We start from the raw sequence: 18048 nt of genomic DNA on the forward strand, positions 1-18048 counted from the left end.
GCCCTTCTGTGGAAGTCTAGCTTGGTATAAATAGCTACTCGCAAGAAATCTTCACAAGTGTCAAGGCCATTAATTCACTATAAACACTCTTCTACCTCCTCTGCCCAGCATTTGCTGACTACATTCTGATGGAACCCAGTGAAGAGTACGCTCCCATCTTTGCGTTGATGCAGGAGAAAATCTACATGAGCAAAATAGTGGTGGAATTTCTGCAGAACAATCCCGATGTCTCTTATGAAGATCTGCTGAACAAGATTGAGGTGAGAATGGTTCCTGATCTATTGATGGGAGGAAGGGAGATTTCATAATTTAAAAGCCTAATGAATGAGGATCCTTATACAGGGAAGCCCTGTATGCAGCACCTGATGGTACTTCCTGGTTACTTGGTGAAATTGGATTTCCATTATATAGCTTCCCACTATTCCAGAACCTGTGAGATAGTTGTGTCAACCAGTAGGTGGAGATTGAATCGAAAATTGAGCATTCAGTCCAGCTTCTCAGTATTTTCTATTTCTAGCAGGTGGATGGATACACTTTTCAGCTTCTGGTTCTGAGTGATTTGCTCGTGGTCCCCCTGTTGAGTTTTGTGGGTGGCTTGAGTCAGCAGAATCATATCTGGAGGTTTTCAGATACCAGTCTCTGGTGCCCTGTGAGTTACTTCTTCTTTCCCTTCACCTCTTCCCTGTTTCCTGTGGAGCTGTCCTTTTCCAGCACAACATTTAAAAATGGTAAAGGAAAAAGGTTTACTGGAGAGTGTGTGACAGTATGTCTGCTATTGAGATTGACATGGGGAAAGCCTCTGCTTGTCTCTGGGATAAGTAGCATGAATCTTGCTAATTGGGATTCTGTCAGGTACTTGTAACCAGAACTGGCCACTGTTGGAAGCAGGATACTGGGCTAGATGGACCATTAGTCTGGCCCAGTATGGCTGCTATTATGTGCTTATGCTTCTTATGTCTTGATTCGTTCTCTTCTGGGGTAAGACTTGTAGAGACGGAGCTTGGTGGAGAGTTGCCAGGTGGAGAGTTGCCAGCAGTGGAAAGCCTGACTAAAGTTTGACTCAAAACCGCTGCAAGTTATACTTGGTGCAGGGATCCTGACTTACTGTTTTGGACTGTATTGTACTGTGTTTGGTGCCAGTTGGGGTGACTGGTGACTCTCTCGGAGGCAGTTAAGCAGTTTTCCTGCTGTGGGACCCACTGGCTTGCATCGGGGTGTTGCAGTGTATGCAAGCTAGGAATCCCACAGAATGAGGGAAAACTGGCAGCACGTCTTCAGATTTGGCTCAGCATCTGAATATGCTGATAACTTTGGGCTCTCTGGCGGGCTGTTGTGCAGTTTGATGCAGGAGAGCACAGGAACGGATGCCATTTTATTGGGGCTGACTGGCAGTGAGGAACAGCCTCTGATCACACGTTCAGCACAGTCACCATTTTACAACCTCAGGGTCCAACAGAGCATTCAGCTGCATCAGGATCTTTTTCTCCAGAGTTTATATTCTTACTCAAGGCCTATTTACTGAAGTAGGGACAGTCAAAGTTGCTGCCAGGCACTTCAGTTTCTCACCCCATTGCCTCTGTGGCTCCTAAGAGATCTTGTTTAGCCTCATCTGTCCACTTCTGGAGGTCTATATCTGCTTCTCCCTCCTTATCTCATGTGACCTTGGTCTATCCAGAGGGGCCATTAGAGGAGGGAGAGCTTTCTCCTGAGGAAGGAGGGTGACCCGAAAGTACTAAGATGGTTGGTAAAGAGGAGCTCAGTACTCTTATTTCTGAGGTATTGGTGCTTTCCATTGAGCCTTCTGTTTTGACATCAGGAGTTCCATCTTCGATCTTGAGTGGGTTTAGAGGCCCTAAGGCCTTTCCAATGCATCCAGATATTCAAGACCCTGATTACAACAGAATGGGTCTCGTTGGACTCAGGGATGATTGGGGGGAAATGCCATGGTGCACCTCTACCTTTTGGTTCCAGAGGAGAAAGATAAATTGAAGCTTCCCAGGGTATACTCCCCTGTTACAGCGGTGACTCGGATGACCATCTTGCCGTTGGAAGGGGGAATTGCCCTAAATGACCTACAGGATAGGCGGCTTGATGCAACAAGCCTTTGAAATGGTCTCTTTGGGCCTTCAAGCCACAGTGTGCAGCTCATTTGTGGCTAGAGCACGCCTGAAGTGGCATCAGTCTACAACACAAGACGGAAGCCATAATGCCCAGCTGGAAGCAGGGCTGGCCTACTTGGCGGATGCTATATGTGACATGCTACAGATTACAGCCTGCAGTATGTCTGGCAGTCACACTACATCGGCAACTCTGATTGCAGCACTGGGCAACGGATGTAGTGTCTGTCACGTCATAGTTACCCTTTCAGTGCAAGTGGCTATTTGGAGAAGACTTCAGTATTTTGTTGAAAACTGGGGGAAACTAAACCACAGCAGTTGCCAGAAAATAAGCCTAAAGCCTCTGGTTTTCCATCTTAAGGGGGACTCTTGATCTCCCTCTATTTTGAGACAACAAATGGTACTGGCCTGGTCATCTGCATTCTCCGAGGACAAGCAGGCTGCTTGTTCTCACGACTGGGTTGACGTCCACGGCAGCCCCCACCAACCGGAACAAAACTTTTCGGGCGGTCCCGCACGCAGGGAACGCCCACCGCGCATGCGCGGCCGTCTTCCCGCCCGTGCGCGACCGTTCCCCCTCAGTCTTTTCTTTTCCGCGCTGGAGAGAGCCGCGTTCGTCTCTCTCTCTGTCAGCCCCGGAAACCGGATCGCGCTTTCGCCGCGAGCTTTTTTCTCCTTTCTTGTTCTCCGTTTTCTATTTTATTTTGTCTAAAAAAAAAAACCCGCAGAACTTTGTTTTTCCCTCGTCTTTTAGCGGGGGCGTCTCGTTGCGGCCTTGTGGCCGCGCGGTCGATTTATTTTCGAGGTGTGAATTTTACCGCCACCATCGACGACTTTGACTTCGCCGACGCGATTTTTCCGTCGATGTCCTCGAAGGTCCCGAGTGGATTTAAAAAGTGTGGTCGGTGCGGCCGGCATATCTCGCAGACCGACACTCACGCTTGGTGCCTCCAGTGCCTCGGGCCGGAGCACGATACCAAGACGTGTACCTTGTGTCTCGGTCTCCGGAAACGGACACAGGTAGCGAGGCAAGTTCTACGGGACCGTCTTCTTGGAACTTGCGCCGGCCCCTCGACGTCGACTTCGACGGCATCGGTATCGACGGCCGGATCTTCGGTACCGGTACCGATGTCCACGAAATCGGCACCAACGGCACCGACCCCAGGAGCACAAGTCCTGTCGGCCCGCCGGTCCTCCGGAGACGGCAGGGGTGAGAGGCCGCGGGGGCAATCGGCCCCGGTCACTCCCTCTACCCAGGGCCCTCGGGACCGAACCCTGTCGGACCCGAGGCCGAGGGGGATCTACTTCCTCCTCTTCTGTTCCACCAAGCGCCGATGATGGGCACCGTAAAAAGGCAAAGAAGCACCGTCATCGGTCGCCCACGGCGCATCAGGCTCCCGGCGCCAGGGATGATTCGACGCCGAGGAAGCGGCAGCGCCGAGAGGAGAGGTCCCCCTCGGTGGTAGAGGTATCGTCACGCCAGGGTGCCAGCACTTCGGTGCCGTCTCCTGGACCCGACCAGCTTCCGGCACAGACACCTCTACCGGCCCCCTCGCCTTTCCCGACTGCGGGCTTAGACGAGTGCCTCCGAGCCATCCTTCCGGGGATCCTGGAAGGGCTGATGCGCTACAGTGTGCCGGCGCCGTTGATGGAGGCGCCGGCGTGCTCTAGCCCGGTGCCGAGGCCTTCGACGCCGACGCCGCTTGCGGCGCCGGTCTCGACCGCCACGCAGGTGGAGTCGACGTTGATGGAGGGAGCTTCATCCCCACCGGCGCGGGAGTCCACCGCTCGACAACGTCACCGAGGCCTCGGTGCCTTGACGTCGAGCCGGGCCCGGTTGAGGACTGAGCTGCAGGAGCTCATGTCCGACACAGAGGAAGAGGCCTCGTGGGGGGAGGAGGGGGACCCCAGATATTTCTCCTCAGAGGAGTCTGTGGGCCTTCCCTCCGACCCCACTCCTTCACCAGAGAGAAAGCTCTCGCCACCTGAGAGCCTCTCCTTTGCCTCCTTAGTTAGGGATATGTCTATTTGCATTCCCTTCCCCGTGGTCTCTGTGGATGAGCCGAGGGCTGAGATGCTCGAGGTCCTCGACTATCCATCACCACCTAGAGAGTCCTCCACGGTGCCGTTGCACAATGTCCTCAAAGAGACACTGCTTCGGAACTGGTTGAGACCATTATCTAATCCCACCATCCCCAAGAAAGCGGAGTCCCAATACAGGATCCACTCGGACCCAGAGTTGATGCGGCCTCAATTGCCTCATGACTCGGCGGTCGTGGACTCTGCTCTCAAGAGGGCACGGAGTTCGAGGGATACCGCTTCGGCGCCCCCGGGGCGGGAGTCTCGCACTCTGGACTCGTTTGGGAGGAAGGCCTACCAATCTTCCATGCTCGTGACCCGCATCCAGTCTTACCAGCTCTACACGAGCATACACATGCGGAACAATGTGAAGCAACTGGCGGACCTGGTTGATAAGCTCCCACCAGAGCAGTCCAGGCCTTTTCAGGAGGTGGTCAGGCAGCTGAAGGCGTGCAGAAAGTTCCTGTCCAGGGGTATCTGACACCTGTGACGTGGCATCTCGTGCTGCGGCCCAAGGTATAGTGATGCGCAGGCTCTCATGGCTGCATGCCTCTGACCTGGACAACCGCACCCAACAGAGACTGGCCGATGTCCCTTGCCGGGGGGATAACATTTTCGGCGAGAAGGTCGAGCAGTTGGTGGACCAACTACATCAGCGGGAAACCGCTCTCGACAAGCTCTCCCACCGGGCGCCTCCAGCATCCACCTCAGCAGGTGGACGTTTTTCCTGGGCCAGGCAGGCTGCGCCCTACGCCTATAACAAGCGTAGGTACACCCAGCCGGCCCGAAGGCCTCATCAGGCACAGGGACAGTCCCAGCGCGCTCGTTCCCGTCAACAGCGTGCGCCTAAGCAGCCCCCTGCGCCTCCACAGCAAAAGCCGGGGACGGACTTTTGACTGGATCCACGGGAACATAGCCGCCATCAAAGTGTCCGTACCGGACGATCTGCCGGTCGGAGGGAGGTTAAAATTTTTTCACCAAAGGTGGCCTCTCTTAACCTCCGACCAGTGGGTTCTCAAAATAGTGCGGTGCGGATACGCCCTGAATTTGGCCTCCCCTCCACCAAATTGTCCTCCGGGAGCCCAATCCTTCAGCTCCCATCACAAGCAGGTACTTGCAGAGGAACTCTCCGCCCTTCTCAGCGCCAATGCGGTCGAGCCCGTACCACCCGGGCAGGAAGGTCAGGGATTCTATTCCAGGTACTTCCTTGTGGAAAAGAAAACAGGGGGGATGCGCCCCATCCTAGACCTGAGAGGCCTGAACAAATACCTGGTCAAAGAGAAGTTCAGGATGCTTTCCTTGGGCATCCTTCTACCAATGATTCAGAAAAACGATTGGCTATGTTCCCTGGATTTAAAGGATGCATACACTCACATCCCGATACTACCAGCTCACAGACAGTATCTCAGATTCCGTCTGGGGACACGGCACTTTCAGTATTGTGTGCTGCCCTTTGGGCTCGCCTCTGCCCCACGGGTGTTCACAAAGTGCCTCGTGGTGGTCGCGGCGTATCTACGCAAGCTGGGGAGTGCATGTGTTCCCATATCTCGACGATTGGCTGGTAAAGAACACCTCGGAGGCAGGAGCTCTCCGGTCCATGCAGTGCACTATTCACCTCCTGGAGCTGCTGGGGTTTGTGATAAATTACCCAAAGTCCCATCTCCTGCCAGCCAAATCTTTGGAATTCATAGGAGCTCTGCTGAATACCCAGACGGTTCAGGCCTTCCTTCCCGAAGCGAGGGCCAACAACCTCCTGTCCCTGGCTTCTCAGACCACAGCGTCCCAGCAGATCACAGCTCGGCAGATGTTGAGACTCCTAGGTCATATGGCCTCCACAGTTCATGTGACTCCCATGGCTCGTCTTCACATGAGATCTGCTCAATGGACCCTAGCTTCCCAGTGGTGCCAAGCCACCGGGAATCTAGAAGATGTCATCCGCCTCTCCACCAGTTGCCGCACTTCACTGCACTGGTGGACCATTCGGACCAATTTGATCTGGGGATGCCCATTCCAAATTCCTCAGCCCACGAAAGTGCTGACGACGGATGCGTCTCTCCTGGGGTGGGGAGCTCATGTCGATGGGCTTCACACCCAAGGACTGTGGTCCCTCCAGGAAAAGGATCTGCAGATCAACCTCCTGGAGCTCCGAGCGGTCTGGAACGCACTGAAGGCTTTCAGAGATCGGCTGTCCTGTCAAATTATCCAAATTCGGACAGACAATCAGGTTGCAATGTATTACATCAACAAGCAGGGGGGCACCGGATCTCGCTCCCTGTGTCAGGAAGCCGTCGGGATGTGGCGTTGGGCTTGCCAATTCGGCATGCTTCTCCAAGCCACATACCTGGCAGGTGTAAACAACGGTCTGGCCGACAGACTGAGCAGAGTCATGCAACCGCACTAGTGGTCGCTCCATTCCAGAGTGGTACGCAAGATCTTCCGAGTGTGGGGCACCCCCTCGGTGGACCTTTTTGCCTCTCAGACCAACCACAAGCTGCCTCTGTTCTGTTCCAGACTACAGGCACACGACAGGCTAGCGTCGGATGCCTTTCTCCTCCATTGGGGGACCGGCCTCCTGTATGCTTATCCTCCCATACCTTTGGTGGGGAAGACCTTACTGAAGCTCAAGCAAGACCACGGCACCATGATTCTGATAGCGCCTTTTTGGCCCCGCCAGATCTGGTTCCCTCTTCTTCTGGAGTTGTCCTCCGAAGAACCGTGGAGATTGGAGTGTGTTCCGACTCTCATTTCGCAGAACGACGGAGCGCTTCTGCACCCCAACCTTCAGTCTCTGGCTCTCACGGCCTGGATGTTGAGGGCGTAGACTTCGCTTCGTTGGGTCTGTCTGAGGGTGTCTCCCGTGTCTTGCTTGCCTCTAGAAAGGATTCCACTAAAAAGATTTACTTTTTCAAGTGGAGGAGGTTTGTCGTTTGGTGTGAGAGCAAGGCCCTAGAACCTCGTTCTTGTCCTGCACAGAACCTGCTTGAATACCTTCTGCACTTATCAGAGTTTGTCCTCAAGACCAACTCAGTAAGGAATCACCTTAGTGCGATTAGTGCTTACCATCTTCGTGTAGAAGGTAAAGCCATCTCTGGAGAGCCTTTAGTCGTTCGATTCATGAGATGCTTGCTTTTGTCAAAGCCCCCTGTCAAGCCTCCTACAGTGTCATGGGATCTCAACGTCGTCCTCACCCAGCTGATGAAACCTCCTTTTGAGGCACTGAATTCATGCCATCTGAAGTACTTGACCTGGAAGGTCATTTTCTTGGTGGCAGTTACTTCAGCTCGTAGGGTCAGTGAGCTTCAAGCCCTGGTAGCTCATGCTCCGTAAACTAAATTTCATCATAACAGAGTAGTGCTCCGTATTCACCCTAAGTTCCTGCCAAAGGTGGTGTCGGAGTTCCATCTTAACCAGTCAATTGTCTTGCCAACATTCTTTCCCAGACCGCATACCCGCCCTGCTGAACGTCAGTTGCACACATTGGACTGCAAAAGAGCATTGGCCTTCTACTTGGAGCGGACACAGCCCCACAGACAGTCCGCCCAATTGTTTGTTTCTTTCGACCCCAATAGGAAAGGGGCCGCTGTCGGGAAACGCACCATCTCCAATTGGCTAGCAGATTGCATTTCCTTCACTTACGCCCAGGCTGGGCTGACTCTTGAGGGTCATGTCACTGCTCATAGTGTCAGAGCCATGGCAGCGTCGGTGGCTCACTTTAAGTCAGCCACTATTGAAGAGATTTGCAAGGCTGCGACGTGGTCATCTGTCCACACATTCACATCACATTACTGCCTCCAGCAGGATACTACTACTACTACTACGCGACAGTCGGTTCGGGCAGTCGGTGCTGCAGAATCTGTTTGGGGTTTAAATCCAACTCCACCCTCCAGGACCCGAATTTATTCTGGTCAGGCTGCACTCTGTTAGTTGTTCTTCGTAGGTCAATTTCTGTTATGCCCTTGCCGTTGCGAGGTTCAATTGACCTGGGTTCTTGTTTTGAGTGAGCCTGAGAGCTAGGGATACCCTAGTCGTGAGAACAAGCAGCCTGCTTGTCCTCGGAGAAAGCGAATGATACATACCTGTAGCCGGTGTTCTCCGAGGACAGCAGGCTGATTGTTCTCACCTACCCTCCCTCCTCCCCTTTGGAGTTGAGTTTTACTCATTCTTGTCATTCAACTGAGCGGGAACGGTCACGCAAGGGCGGGAAGACGGCTGCGCATGCGCGGTAGGCGTACCCTGCGTGCGGGACCGCCCGCAAAGTTTTGTTCCGGTTGGTGGGGGCTGCCGTGGACGTCAACCCAGTCGTGAGAACAATCAGCCTGCTGTCCTCGGAGAACACCTGCTACAGGTATGTATCATTCGCTGTATGGTCAGAAGTCCCATTTTGGGCAAGTCAGTCTTCCTTTCGGGCGGACAGGAAGTCCTTCCAGAGCTTCACATTGATGGGAGGCTGGTCCACTCTTCTCTTCTTCCTCCGGTGGGAGGATGTCTCAGGAGTTTCGAGAGGTGTGAGCCCAAATCATATCAGGCCAGTGGGTACTAGATATTCTTATAGAAGGTTACAAGTTGGAGTTCTCTTACTTTGTCTTTCCTCTTTTCTTGATGTCTCCTTGACGAAAGGGAACCAAGGCTGTCAAGGTTCAGGCCACTTTAGATAACCTTGCTGGAGCTTCAGGCCATTGTTCTAGTTCCCCAGACCGAACAGGGACAAGACAAATATTCCTTTTTATACGGAAACACTAAAACTAGACATAGCCTTGGTTCAAATGGGAGACTGTCACCACCCTTGATCTCAATAAGGCGCATTTGCTTATACCCATATAGTGGTGCTGGCCTGTCAATTCCGGTTTAGAGCTTTGTCCTTTGTTTTCACCATGGCACTAAGAACATTTACCAAGGTTATGGTGGTGGTGGTGGCCTTCCTTAGACGCCAGGTAATCTGAATTGACCCGTATCTTGACAACTTGCTCATTCATGCATCGTCTTATTCGGACAGCATGGTGGCAATAAACAAAGTTGTCTGTTTTCTGCAATTGCTGGTTTGGGTGATCAGTTTTGAGAAGAGTGGACTAACTCCATCACAGACGCTGGATTATGTGGCTGTTCCATTTGACATAGCAGGGTAGGTCTTTTCACAGATTGCAGGAGGTGAAAACTAGTTCATCTTCTCCTTAATCAAGGTAGTCCCAGTGTCTGGGGTCTATGACAATGGTGATGGAAGTGATGCCATGGGCAAGGGCTGATATGTGGCCATTACAGGAGTCGCAGAAATAAGATCATCTTCCTTGAATGCTGGTTGCCAGACTGAGTATTCAGTGATGGTTGTCACCCTGGAATTTGACCGTCAGAACTCCCTTTCCATTAACACAATAGGATAACACAATGGACATCAGCAAGTCAGGTTGGGAGCTTATTACAAGTTCTATCTGACACAGGGCACTGGGTGGAACAGGAGTGTTGGTGATGGATTTAATCGCTTGGAGCTCAGGGCAGTGTGGAATGCCTTAAGCGACTTTGCTCCCTTTCTGGCAAGGGCCACGATCTGAGTTTTCTCTGACAATGTGACGGTGGCTTTTATATCAACAAGCAAGGTGGGACCCGCAGTCACCCAATGGTGGTGGAGGTGGCCTCCCTCATGTGTTGGGTGGAGAGAAATTCTCTCATATTGCTGTGTCCTTGAATGTGTAGGAGGACTTTCTCAGCACACTCCTTGGACCCAGGAGAATGGGAACTATACAGTCAGGGTTTGCAGCTGATAGTTGACTGGTTGGGTTCTGTACTTCTGGACTGGATGGCGATGAAAAGGAATGCCAAAGTGCCCAAGAACTTCAGCTGTTGGAAGAAACAAGCTCGATGGGTATCGTGTCTCTGGTCATGTCTGCAGTTGAGCATCTACTGTATGTCTTCTCTCCTTGACCCATGGTAGGCTGTATGTTGAAAAGGATTGCATTGAATTGGGGTTGAATATTTCTCTTAGCCCCAGATTGGCCGTAGAGGCTGTGGTATGTGGATCTGATTTGACTGCTGTATGAGGATCCTCTTTCTTCTGCAGGTACACAGCGTACTGAAGCAAGGGTGGCATATCTGTGCCCCTTTGGTCTTACGATTTGGTCATTGAAAGGGCTCAGTTGAGACAAAAGGTTATTCTGGTTGGGTCATTGCTAACTTGTTTCAGACTCGGAAACACTTTACATCCATGGCATATGCGAGGGCTGGTGTTATGAGTGTAGACTTTCTCCTTGCTCTGCTCAGATCACGCACATCCTAGCATTTCTCCAGGCAGGTCTTCAGAAAGGATTGGCGTTGGGTTCGCTAAAAGTTCAGATTGAAACTTTGGTCTGTTTCAGGGGCTGACAATAGAAGACGTTTCTTGTGACTCATCTTGCAACAGCCACCAAGAACGCTGTCTTTAGTGTGTCAGCACGTAGGATTTTTGGAGCTTCAGGATCCCTGTCTCCGTGTATACAGTTCCTTCCTTTCTTCCAAAAGTGGTATCTGCATTTCATCTCAACCAGTCTGTGGAGCTTCTGTCCTTTCACAGAAAGAACAAAGAGGCTCAGTATTTTTCCTTGAAGCTTCTTGATGTGCATAGTCCTCATTAGGTATCTGAGGGTCATGAATGAATTTTGCAAATTTTCAGAGTGGCTGCGCCCACTCTAGGGATTGCTTTTAAACATCCCATAGGTTCTGGAATAGTAGGAAACTACATAATGGAAGGAGAAATTAGGTCTTGATGATTCTTTCCATTAGTCCTTTCCACTATTCCAGAGGCCTACCTGAGATTTCTGAGATGTTTAGTCGGTGCAAAGTAATGAGTCAAACAACGACCTCACCTTGCACAGTGCATCATCCCTGCATATCTGTTCTCTACAAGTTGTCCAGAGATGAGGTGTCCATACATATTCTCTCGTCTGGTTAGTGTTAGGTTAGCGAATTGTTTAAGGTGGTTGTGTTTTGTTCTGAGCTTATCCTTACTGCTTGTCTAAGTAAATACTGCGGAGCTGTACTGGACGCAAAGAGAGATGCCTTGGCTCAATTTTCAGTTCTCTAGCTCCATCTGCTGGTTGATGGACACAACTATCCCACAGGTTCTGGAATAGTGGGAAGGACTAATGGAAAGAAAATTTATCACGTAAGATCTAATTTCTCCTTAGAATGTCCCCAGTGAGGTCTTTAGAATAGTGACAGTGCTCTTCTCTGCTGATGTCGGGCACCCTGAAATTTGTAGTCCACTATACCTTTCCTCCAAGGACTTCATGCTAATGACACAGGATTTATTTTGTGTGGATCCATGATAACATAGTAGTCTGGTGAAAATTTGCATGCATTCAGTGGTACAGTCTTTGAGAAATAATGGTTTATAGTTTTTCATTTGATATACCACACTTCTTTTAAGGCAGTAAGAGAGTGAAGGTACAATGGCTAAAATCAAATTTAAAAACAAGAGAAAAGGTCATGCCATGACAGAAAAGTAGATAGTGATCAAAGTGCTCTCGTTCTCTCACCCTGCCATTTCCAGTACTATGGTTTGCTCCATGATTTTTTTGTTTCAGACTGCTGTTCCTCCTGCTGGGCTGAACTTTAACCGTTTCACAGAGGACTCGCTACTACGGCATGCTCAGTTTGTGGTGGAGCAAGTGGAAAGCTATGATGAGGCTGGAGACAGTGATGAGCAACCAGTAATCATCACACCCTGCATGAGGGACCTAATTAAGTTAGCAGGTGTCACCCTGGGCAAAAGGTAGTAAATTAGAGCACTGAAAGTACCTGTCTATGGCAAGGAAACGTAAAAAAAAAAAATCCTGTAGTTCAGTGATAATTACATGTTCAGACACTTCGACATAAGGAGTCCTGAGCAGTGAATTAGGATGTGTTTTGGTGGGTTACAGTGAAACACCCGCACTAATTACCGACCCATCTCCCTCCTTCCTTTTCTCTCCAAATTACTTGAGCGTGCTGTTCACCGCCGCTGCCTTGAGTTCCTCTCCTCACATGCTATTCTTGACCCACTACAATCTGGTTTTCGCCCTCTCCACTCAACCGAAACTGCGCTTACTAAAGTCTCCAATGACCTATTACTGGCTAAATCCAGAGGTCAATATTCCATCCTCATTCTTCTTGATCTTTCCGCTGCTTTTGACACTGTCGATCACAGCATACTTCTCGATACCCTGTCCTCACTTGGATTCCAGGGCTCTGTCCTTTCCTGGTTCTCTTCCTACCTCTCCCTCCGCACCTTTAGTGTTCACTCTGGTGGATCCTCTTCTACTTCTATCCCTCTACCTGTCGGCGTACCTCAGGGTTCTGTTCTTGGTCCCCTCCTCTTTTCTATCTACACTTCTTCCCTTGGTTCATTAATCTCATCCCATGGCTTTTCCTACCATCTCTATGCTGATGACTCCCAAATCTACTTTTCTACCCCTGATATCTCACCTTGCATCCAAACCAAAGTTTCAGCGTGCTTGTCTGACATTGCTGTCTGGATGTCTCAACGCTACCTGAAATTAAATATGACCAAAACCGAGCTTCTCATTTCCCCCCCCCCCCCCCCAAACCCACCTCCCCGCTCCCCCCGTTTTCTATTTCTGTTGATGGCTCTCTCATTCTCCCTGTCTCCTCAGCTCGAAACCTTGGGGTCATCTTTGACTCTTCTCTCTCCTTCTCTGCTCATATCCAGCAGATTGCCAAGACCTGTCGTTTCTTTCTTTACAACATCCGTAAAATCCGCCCCTTTCTTTCCGAGCACTCTACCAAAACCCTCATCCACACCCTTGTCACCTCTCGTTTAGACTACTGCAATCTGCTTCTTGCTGGCCTCCCACTTAGTCACCTCTCCAGTTCAAAACTCTGCTGCCCGTCTCGTCTTCCGCCAGGGTCGCTTTACTCATACTACCCCTCTCCTCAAGACCCTTCACTGGCTCCCTATCCGTTTTCGCATCCTGTTCAAACTTCTTCTTCTAACCTATAAATGTACTCACTCTGCTGCTCCCCAGTATCTCTCCACACTCGTCCTTCCCTACACCCCTTCCCGTGCACTCCGCTCCATGGATAAGTCCTTCTTATCTGTTCCCTTCTCTACTACTGCCAACTCCAGACTTCGCGCCTTCTGTCTAGCTGCACCCTACGCCTGGAATAAACTTCCTGAGCCCCTACGTCTTGCCCCATCCTTGGCCACCTTTAAATCTAGACTGAAAGCCCACCTCTTTAACATTGCTTTCCTTAGCATCTCTCCGGACCGGCCCAGGATTGGACTGATGAGTTGTGCACGCCTTCCAGCAGGTTGGGAGACTGAGAAAAAAAAACTGACTCTAGCGAGCCAATAGGAGCCCTGGTCATGTGACCCTAGCCTCAGTATTTTCTCAGTCTCCCAGCAGGTAGGAAGTGAGCCCTTTAGTCTCTTTGTTATTTTCAAAACTTTTTATTTTGTCTGTCTGTTCTGAAATTTGGTGTTTATTTTAGTCTGTGCCAGAGGAATTCTTTGGAGGCTTGTTAGCATTTATCTTTTGCCTCATGGGTGTTATACTCGGGTGTCCCGGGTCCCTCCCCCTTTTCTTTCTTCCCCATCTCCCTGCTAAAGATCACAATTTTCAGGGAAGGGCCCCCTTTTGGCAAGCAAAGGGGCTGTTGCCTTTGGGAGAGGCAGCCAGTTTAAAGTTTAAAAAAAAAAAAAAAGGGGGACAGAGCTAAGCAGAGCTTCCCCATAGACTTAACGAGCACACAGCTCTGGTGTCTGTTTCTATGGTGTCTGTTGCAGTATCAGCAGCAGTGGATTAAAAAAAAAAAAAGACAGGAACGGAAAGAAAGACTCGGAGAATTTTAGTTGCTCTTCAGGAGTCTTTTAAGATCTCTTTTCGCGGGTGTGTAGTTGGCTAATCGCTAAATTTTGTTATTTGTTTTTGGCGCGAACCGTTCCGGCGCGTGCACGCGCGTCTCCGCGATGTCGGAGAAATTGAAGCGCTGCGCTGTCTGTCAGCGGCGGGGGGTTTCATCCGCCGGTTCTTGTAAATATTGTTCCTCTCCTTCGACTTCGGGTCCGCTTTTGCCGGGGCCGAGCTCCTCGCCGTCGTGGTCTATTTCTGTGGTACCGGAGGATTCGGGCACGCGTCAGGACGCCGTTCCCTTGGATTTGGCGCGAACGGCGGCCATTTTGAATCCGGCTACGGAGCTGTCTTCGCGTTCGCAGCCTGCGATTTTACCTGTATCAAATGTTGATAATTTGAATTCCTCAGCTCTGGTACAATCTGGGCCCGCTCAGGCTGGGGGTTTTCCTCCTGAGTTTGTGCTTCAGATGTACCAGGCGTTTTTGATGCACAAAGGTGATGCAGGGATGGGGGCAGGAGATACTACCAGTCCTGCTCCTCCTCCCTCTAAGAAATCGAGGGAAGGTGATTTGCATGGGATTTTTTGGGATCAGGAGATGCCCTATTTAGAGGAGGAGGAGGAGGATCTGATGGACAATGCCTCCTATGATCCTGATTTTGCTTCCTCAGATCCTGAGGCTGCTTCTTTTGTCCAGGGGGATGACCCTTCTGTAGCTAGAGTTTTTCACAGAGATGATTTGCAGGAGCTTATTGCTATGGTCTCCTCTACTTTGAATTTTGACGATCTTCCTCCAGTTCCTCAGACCCGTAAGGTAGACTTTTTGATCAAGGGGTCTAGATCCGCAGCTAAAACATTTCCCATGCATCAGGACATCTGGGATGTCATTAAAGCACAATGGGAGATCCCAGATGCGGCTTTTCGTCCGTCTAGATCTATGTCTCATCTTTATCAGATTCCAGAAGTAGATAAAGCTATGCTTAAGGTCCCGGTGGTGGATGCAGTGGTGTCAGCGGTGGCTAAGCGCAATACGGTGCCCGTGGATGGAGGCACGGCTCTGCGGGATGTCCAGGATAGAAGGCTAGATTCTCTGCTTAAGTCAGGTTTTGACGTTTCTTCATTGGCAGTACAGGCTGCCATTTGTGGCTCTTTGGTGGCTAGAGCCTGCTTTAGGTGGGCCGAGAGAGTCTTGGACAGGACGTCGGATGATCTGCAAGCTATCGATTTGGAGGTAGCTCGAATTGAGACGGGAGCAGCTTTTCTATCTGATGCTCTGTATGATCTGCTGCGAGCATTTTCTAAGTCCTTGGCTCTGGGGGTCGCTGCTCGCCGGTCTTTATGGTTGAAGGGTTGGTCGGCGGATGCGGCCTCCAAGTCAAAGTTGAGCAAGTTTCCCTTTAAAGGTTCTTTCTTGTTTGGAGAAGAATTAGATAAGCTGGTTAATTCCTTAGGGGATGCCAAAGTTCCTCGTCTACTGCAGGATAGGCCTCGTCTAGCCAACCGAGGTTCTTTTTCTGGTAGGAGTTCAGTGAGAGGCTTCCGTAGATTTTCAGCTGGTCGCGGTTATCAGCCTCCTAGGACTCGTTTTGGCAATAGGACTCAGTCCTTTCGGGGTCCTCGCAGAGGAGCAGGGTTTTCAAGCCCAGAGTCGTTCTTCCCAATGAAGGTGCGAGGGCCTCTCCTCTGGTTCCTGTCAGAGCTCGTCTCTCTCAGTTCTATCAGAGGTGGGCCCACCATCAGTGGGTCCTGGAGATTATTCGAGACGGTTATGCCTTAGAGTTCGCAAGGCCTATTTCAGACGCTTTTCTGGTGTCTCCCTGTCGCTCTCCTCTCAAGGCGAGGGCGGTTCGGGACACTCTACGAAGGCTTTTAGATCTGCAGGCTATCTGTCCAGTTCCTCCTGCGGAGTACGGGCTAGGCCGCCATTCCATTTATTTTGTAGTTCCCAAGAAGGAAGACTCTTTTCGTCCTATTTTAGATCTCAAGGTGGTCAATCGAGCGCTCAGGGTCTTAAGCTTTCGTATGAAGACTCTTCGCTCAGTCATAGTCGCGGTGCGCCAGGGAGAATACTTGACAGCCTTGGATCTCACAGAGGCCTACTTGCATATTCCTATTCGGCCGGCCCACCACAGGTTTTTGCGCTTTGCAATTCTGAGGCGGCATTACCAGTTTCGCGCCCTGCCTTTCGGTCTTGCGACGGCCCTGCGCATTTTTACCAAGGTCGTGGTGGCCGCGGCTCTCAGGAAGGAAGGTATTCTCGTTCATCCATACCTAGACGACTGGTTAATCAGAGCAAAGTCTTATCAGGAGAGTTGCCGAGTCACAGACCAGGTGATGCGGTTCTTACAGTCTCTAGGTTGGGTAATAAATGTACCCAAGAGTCGGTTAATTCCTTCTCAGTGTCTGGAGTATCTAGGGGTCGTTTTCGATACGGCTCGGGGCCGTGTCTTTCTGCCACAGGGCAGGATTGTAAAGCTCCGGTCTCAGATTCAGGACTTACTTCGCCAGCACCGTCCGTCGGCGCGGGATTATCTTCAGGTCCTCGGTTCCATGGCAGCCACAATAGAGGTAGTTCCCTGGGCCAGGCTGCACATGCGTCCTCTTCAGTGGTCCCTTCTGTCCCGGTGGTCCTCTCAGAGGGATTCGATACAGATGCGACTACCTCTTCGCAACAGGGAGCGCAGCTCTCTGTTCTGGTGGCTGAGGATGAAGAATCTCACTGTAGGAATGCCTTTAGAACCTCCTCGTTGGATACAGTTAACGACGGATGCCAGTCTGCGAGGCTGGGGAGCGCATTGCCTAAGCAAATGGACCCAGTGGCTCTGGTCTCAGCTGGAAGCAGTTCAGTCCATCAACTTTCTAGAGACCAGGGCGATCAGGCTAGCGCTGCAGCATTACAGTTCTCTACTGGCAGGCAAGGCAGTACGAGTCCTGTCAGACAATGCCTCGGCAGTGGCGTATATCAACCGCCAGGGAGGAACGAGGTGTCGCCTCTTGTGTCGGGAGGCGGAGAGTCTGCTAGCCTGGGCGGAAGTTCATCTCTCGGCCATCTCAGCATCGCATGTAGCAGGAGTGGAGAACGTTCAAGCCGATTTTCTCAGTCGACACACTCTCAACCCGGGAGAATGGGCTCTCAGCGATCAGGCGTTTCAGCTGATAGTGGACCGCTGGGGCACTCCAGTTCTGGATCTTTTTGCCACCAGTCTCAACTCAAAGGTCTCTCGATTCTTCAGTCGCCGAAAGGATGCAAGGGCAGAGGGAGTAGACGCTCTCTCACAGCAGTGGCCCTCGGGCCTTCTTTACGTGTTTCCTCCGTGGCCGCTGATAGGTCGTCTCCTACAGAGGATAGAGGAACACGGGGGACCGGTAGTTCTGGTGGCACCAGACTGGCCTTGACGGCCTTGGTACGCTGATCTGCAACGTCTGTTGGTGGCGTCTCCCCTTCCGCTTCCACTTCACAAGACTTTACTGGAGCAAGGGCCAGTTCCGCATCCAGATCCGGCTCGATTTTGTCTTACGGCTTGGCTCTTGAACGAGCCCTTCTAGCTAAGCGGGGTTTTTCAGCGACAGTGATTTCCACTATGCTTCGGTGTCGGCGGCGTTCCACCTCTCTCAACTATATTCGCACTTGGAGAATTTTTGAGGCCTGGTGTGTGGAGTTTGGTATTCTTCCTTTTCGGGCGTCCGTAGCTCAGATGTTAGATTTCCTGCAGAGAGGATTTGATAAAGGGCTGTCGCTTTCTTCTCTTAAGGTGCAGGCAGCAGCTCTTTCCTGCTTCAGAGGTAGATTCGGGGTAAGTCTTGGACTAGTCTTCCCGATGTGGTCCGTTTTTTGAAGGGTGTCAGTCTTCTTCGCCCTCCGGTCAGATCATTTTTCCCATCGTGGGATCTTAACCTGGTTCTTACCACGCTGACAAAACCCCCATTTGAACCTTTTGCGATCGTGTTCTTTGAAGGATTTGACGCTTAAGACAGTGTTTTTGGTGGCTATTGCCTGTGCGCGACGAGTTTCGGAGTTGCAAGCTTTTTCATGTAG

At 51.1% G+C, this 18048-nt stretch overlaps 1 protein-coding gene across 2 annotated transcripts in view; it reads left to right on the forward strand.

Annotated features, from left to right (window-relative positions):
- The window catches only part of DNMT1 (DNA methyltransferase 1), a 103992-nt gene that overhangs the window by 25684 nt on the left and 60260 nt on the right, over window positions 1–18048 (forward strand). For both annotated transcript variants that reach the window (XM_030197083.1, XM_030197082.1), the window contains exons 13-14: window positions 109–260; window positions 11747–11934. In XM_030197083.1, coding sequence (XP_030052943.1) covers window positions 109–260; window positions 11747–11934 — 340 coding nt within the window. The remainder of the gene's footprint in view (window positions 1–108; window positions 261–11746; window positions 11935–18048) is intronic.

This window comes from Microcaecilia unicolor, chromosome 3 (assembly GCF_901765095.1).
Source record: "Microcaecilia unicolor chromosome 3, aMicUni1.1, whole genome shotgun sequence".
Classification (NCBI taxonomy): Eukaryota; Metazoa; Chordata; class Amphibia; order Gymnophiona; family Siphonopidae; genus Microcaecilia; species Microcaecilia unicolor.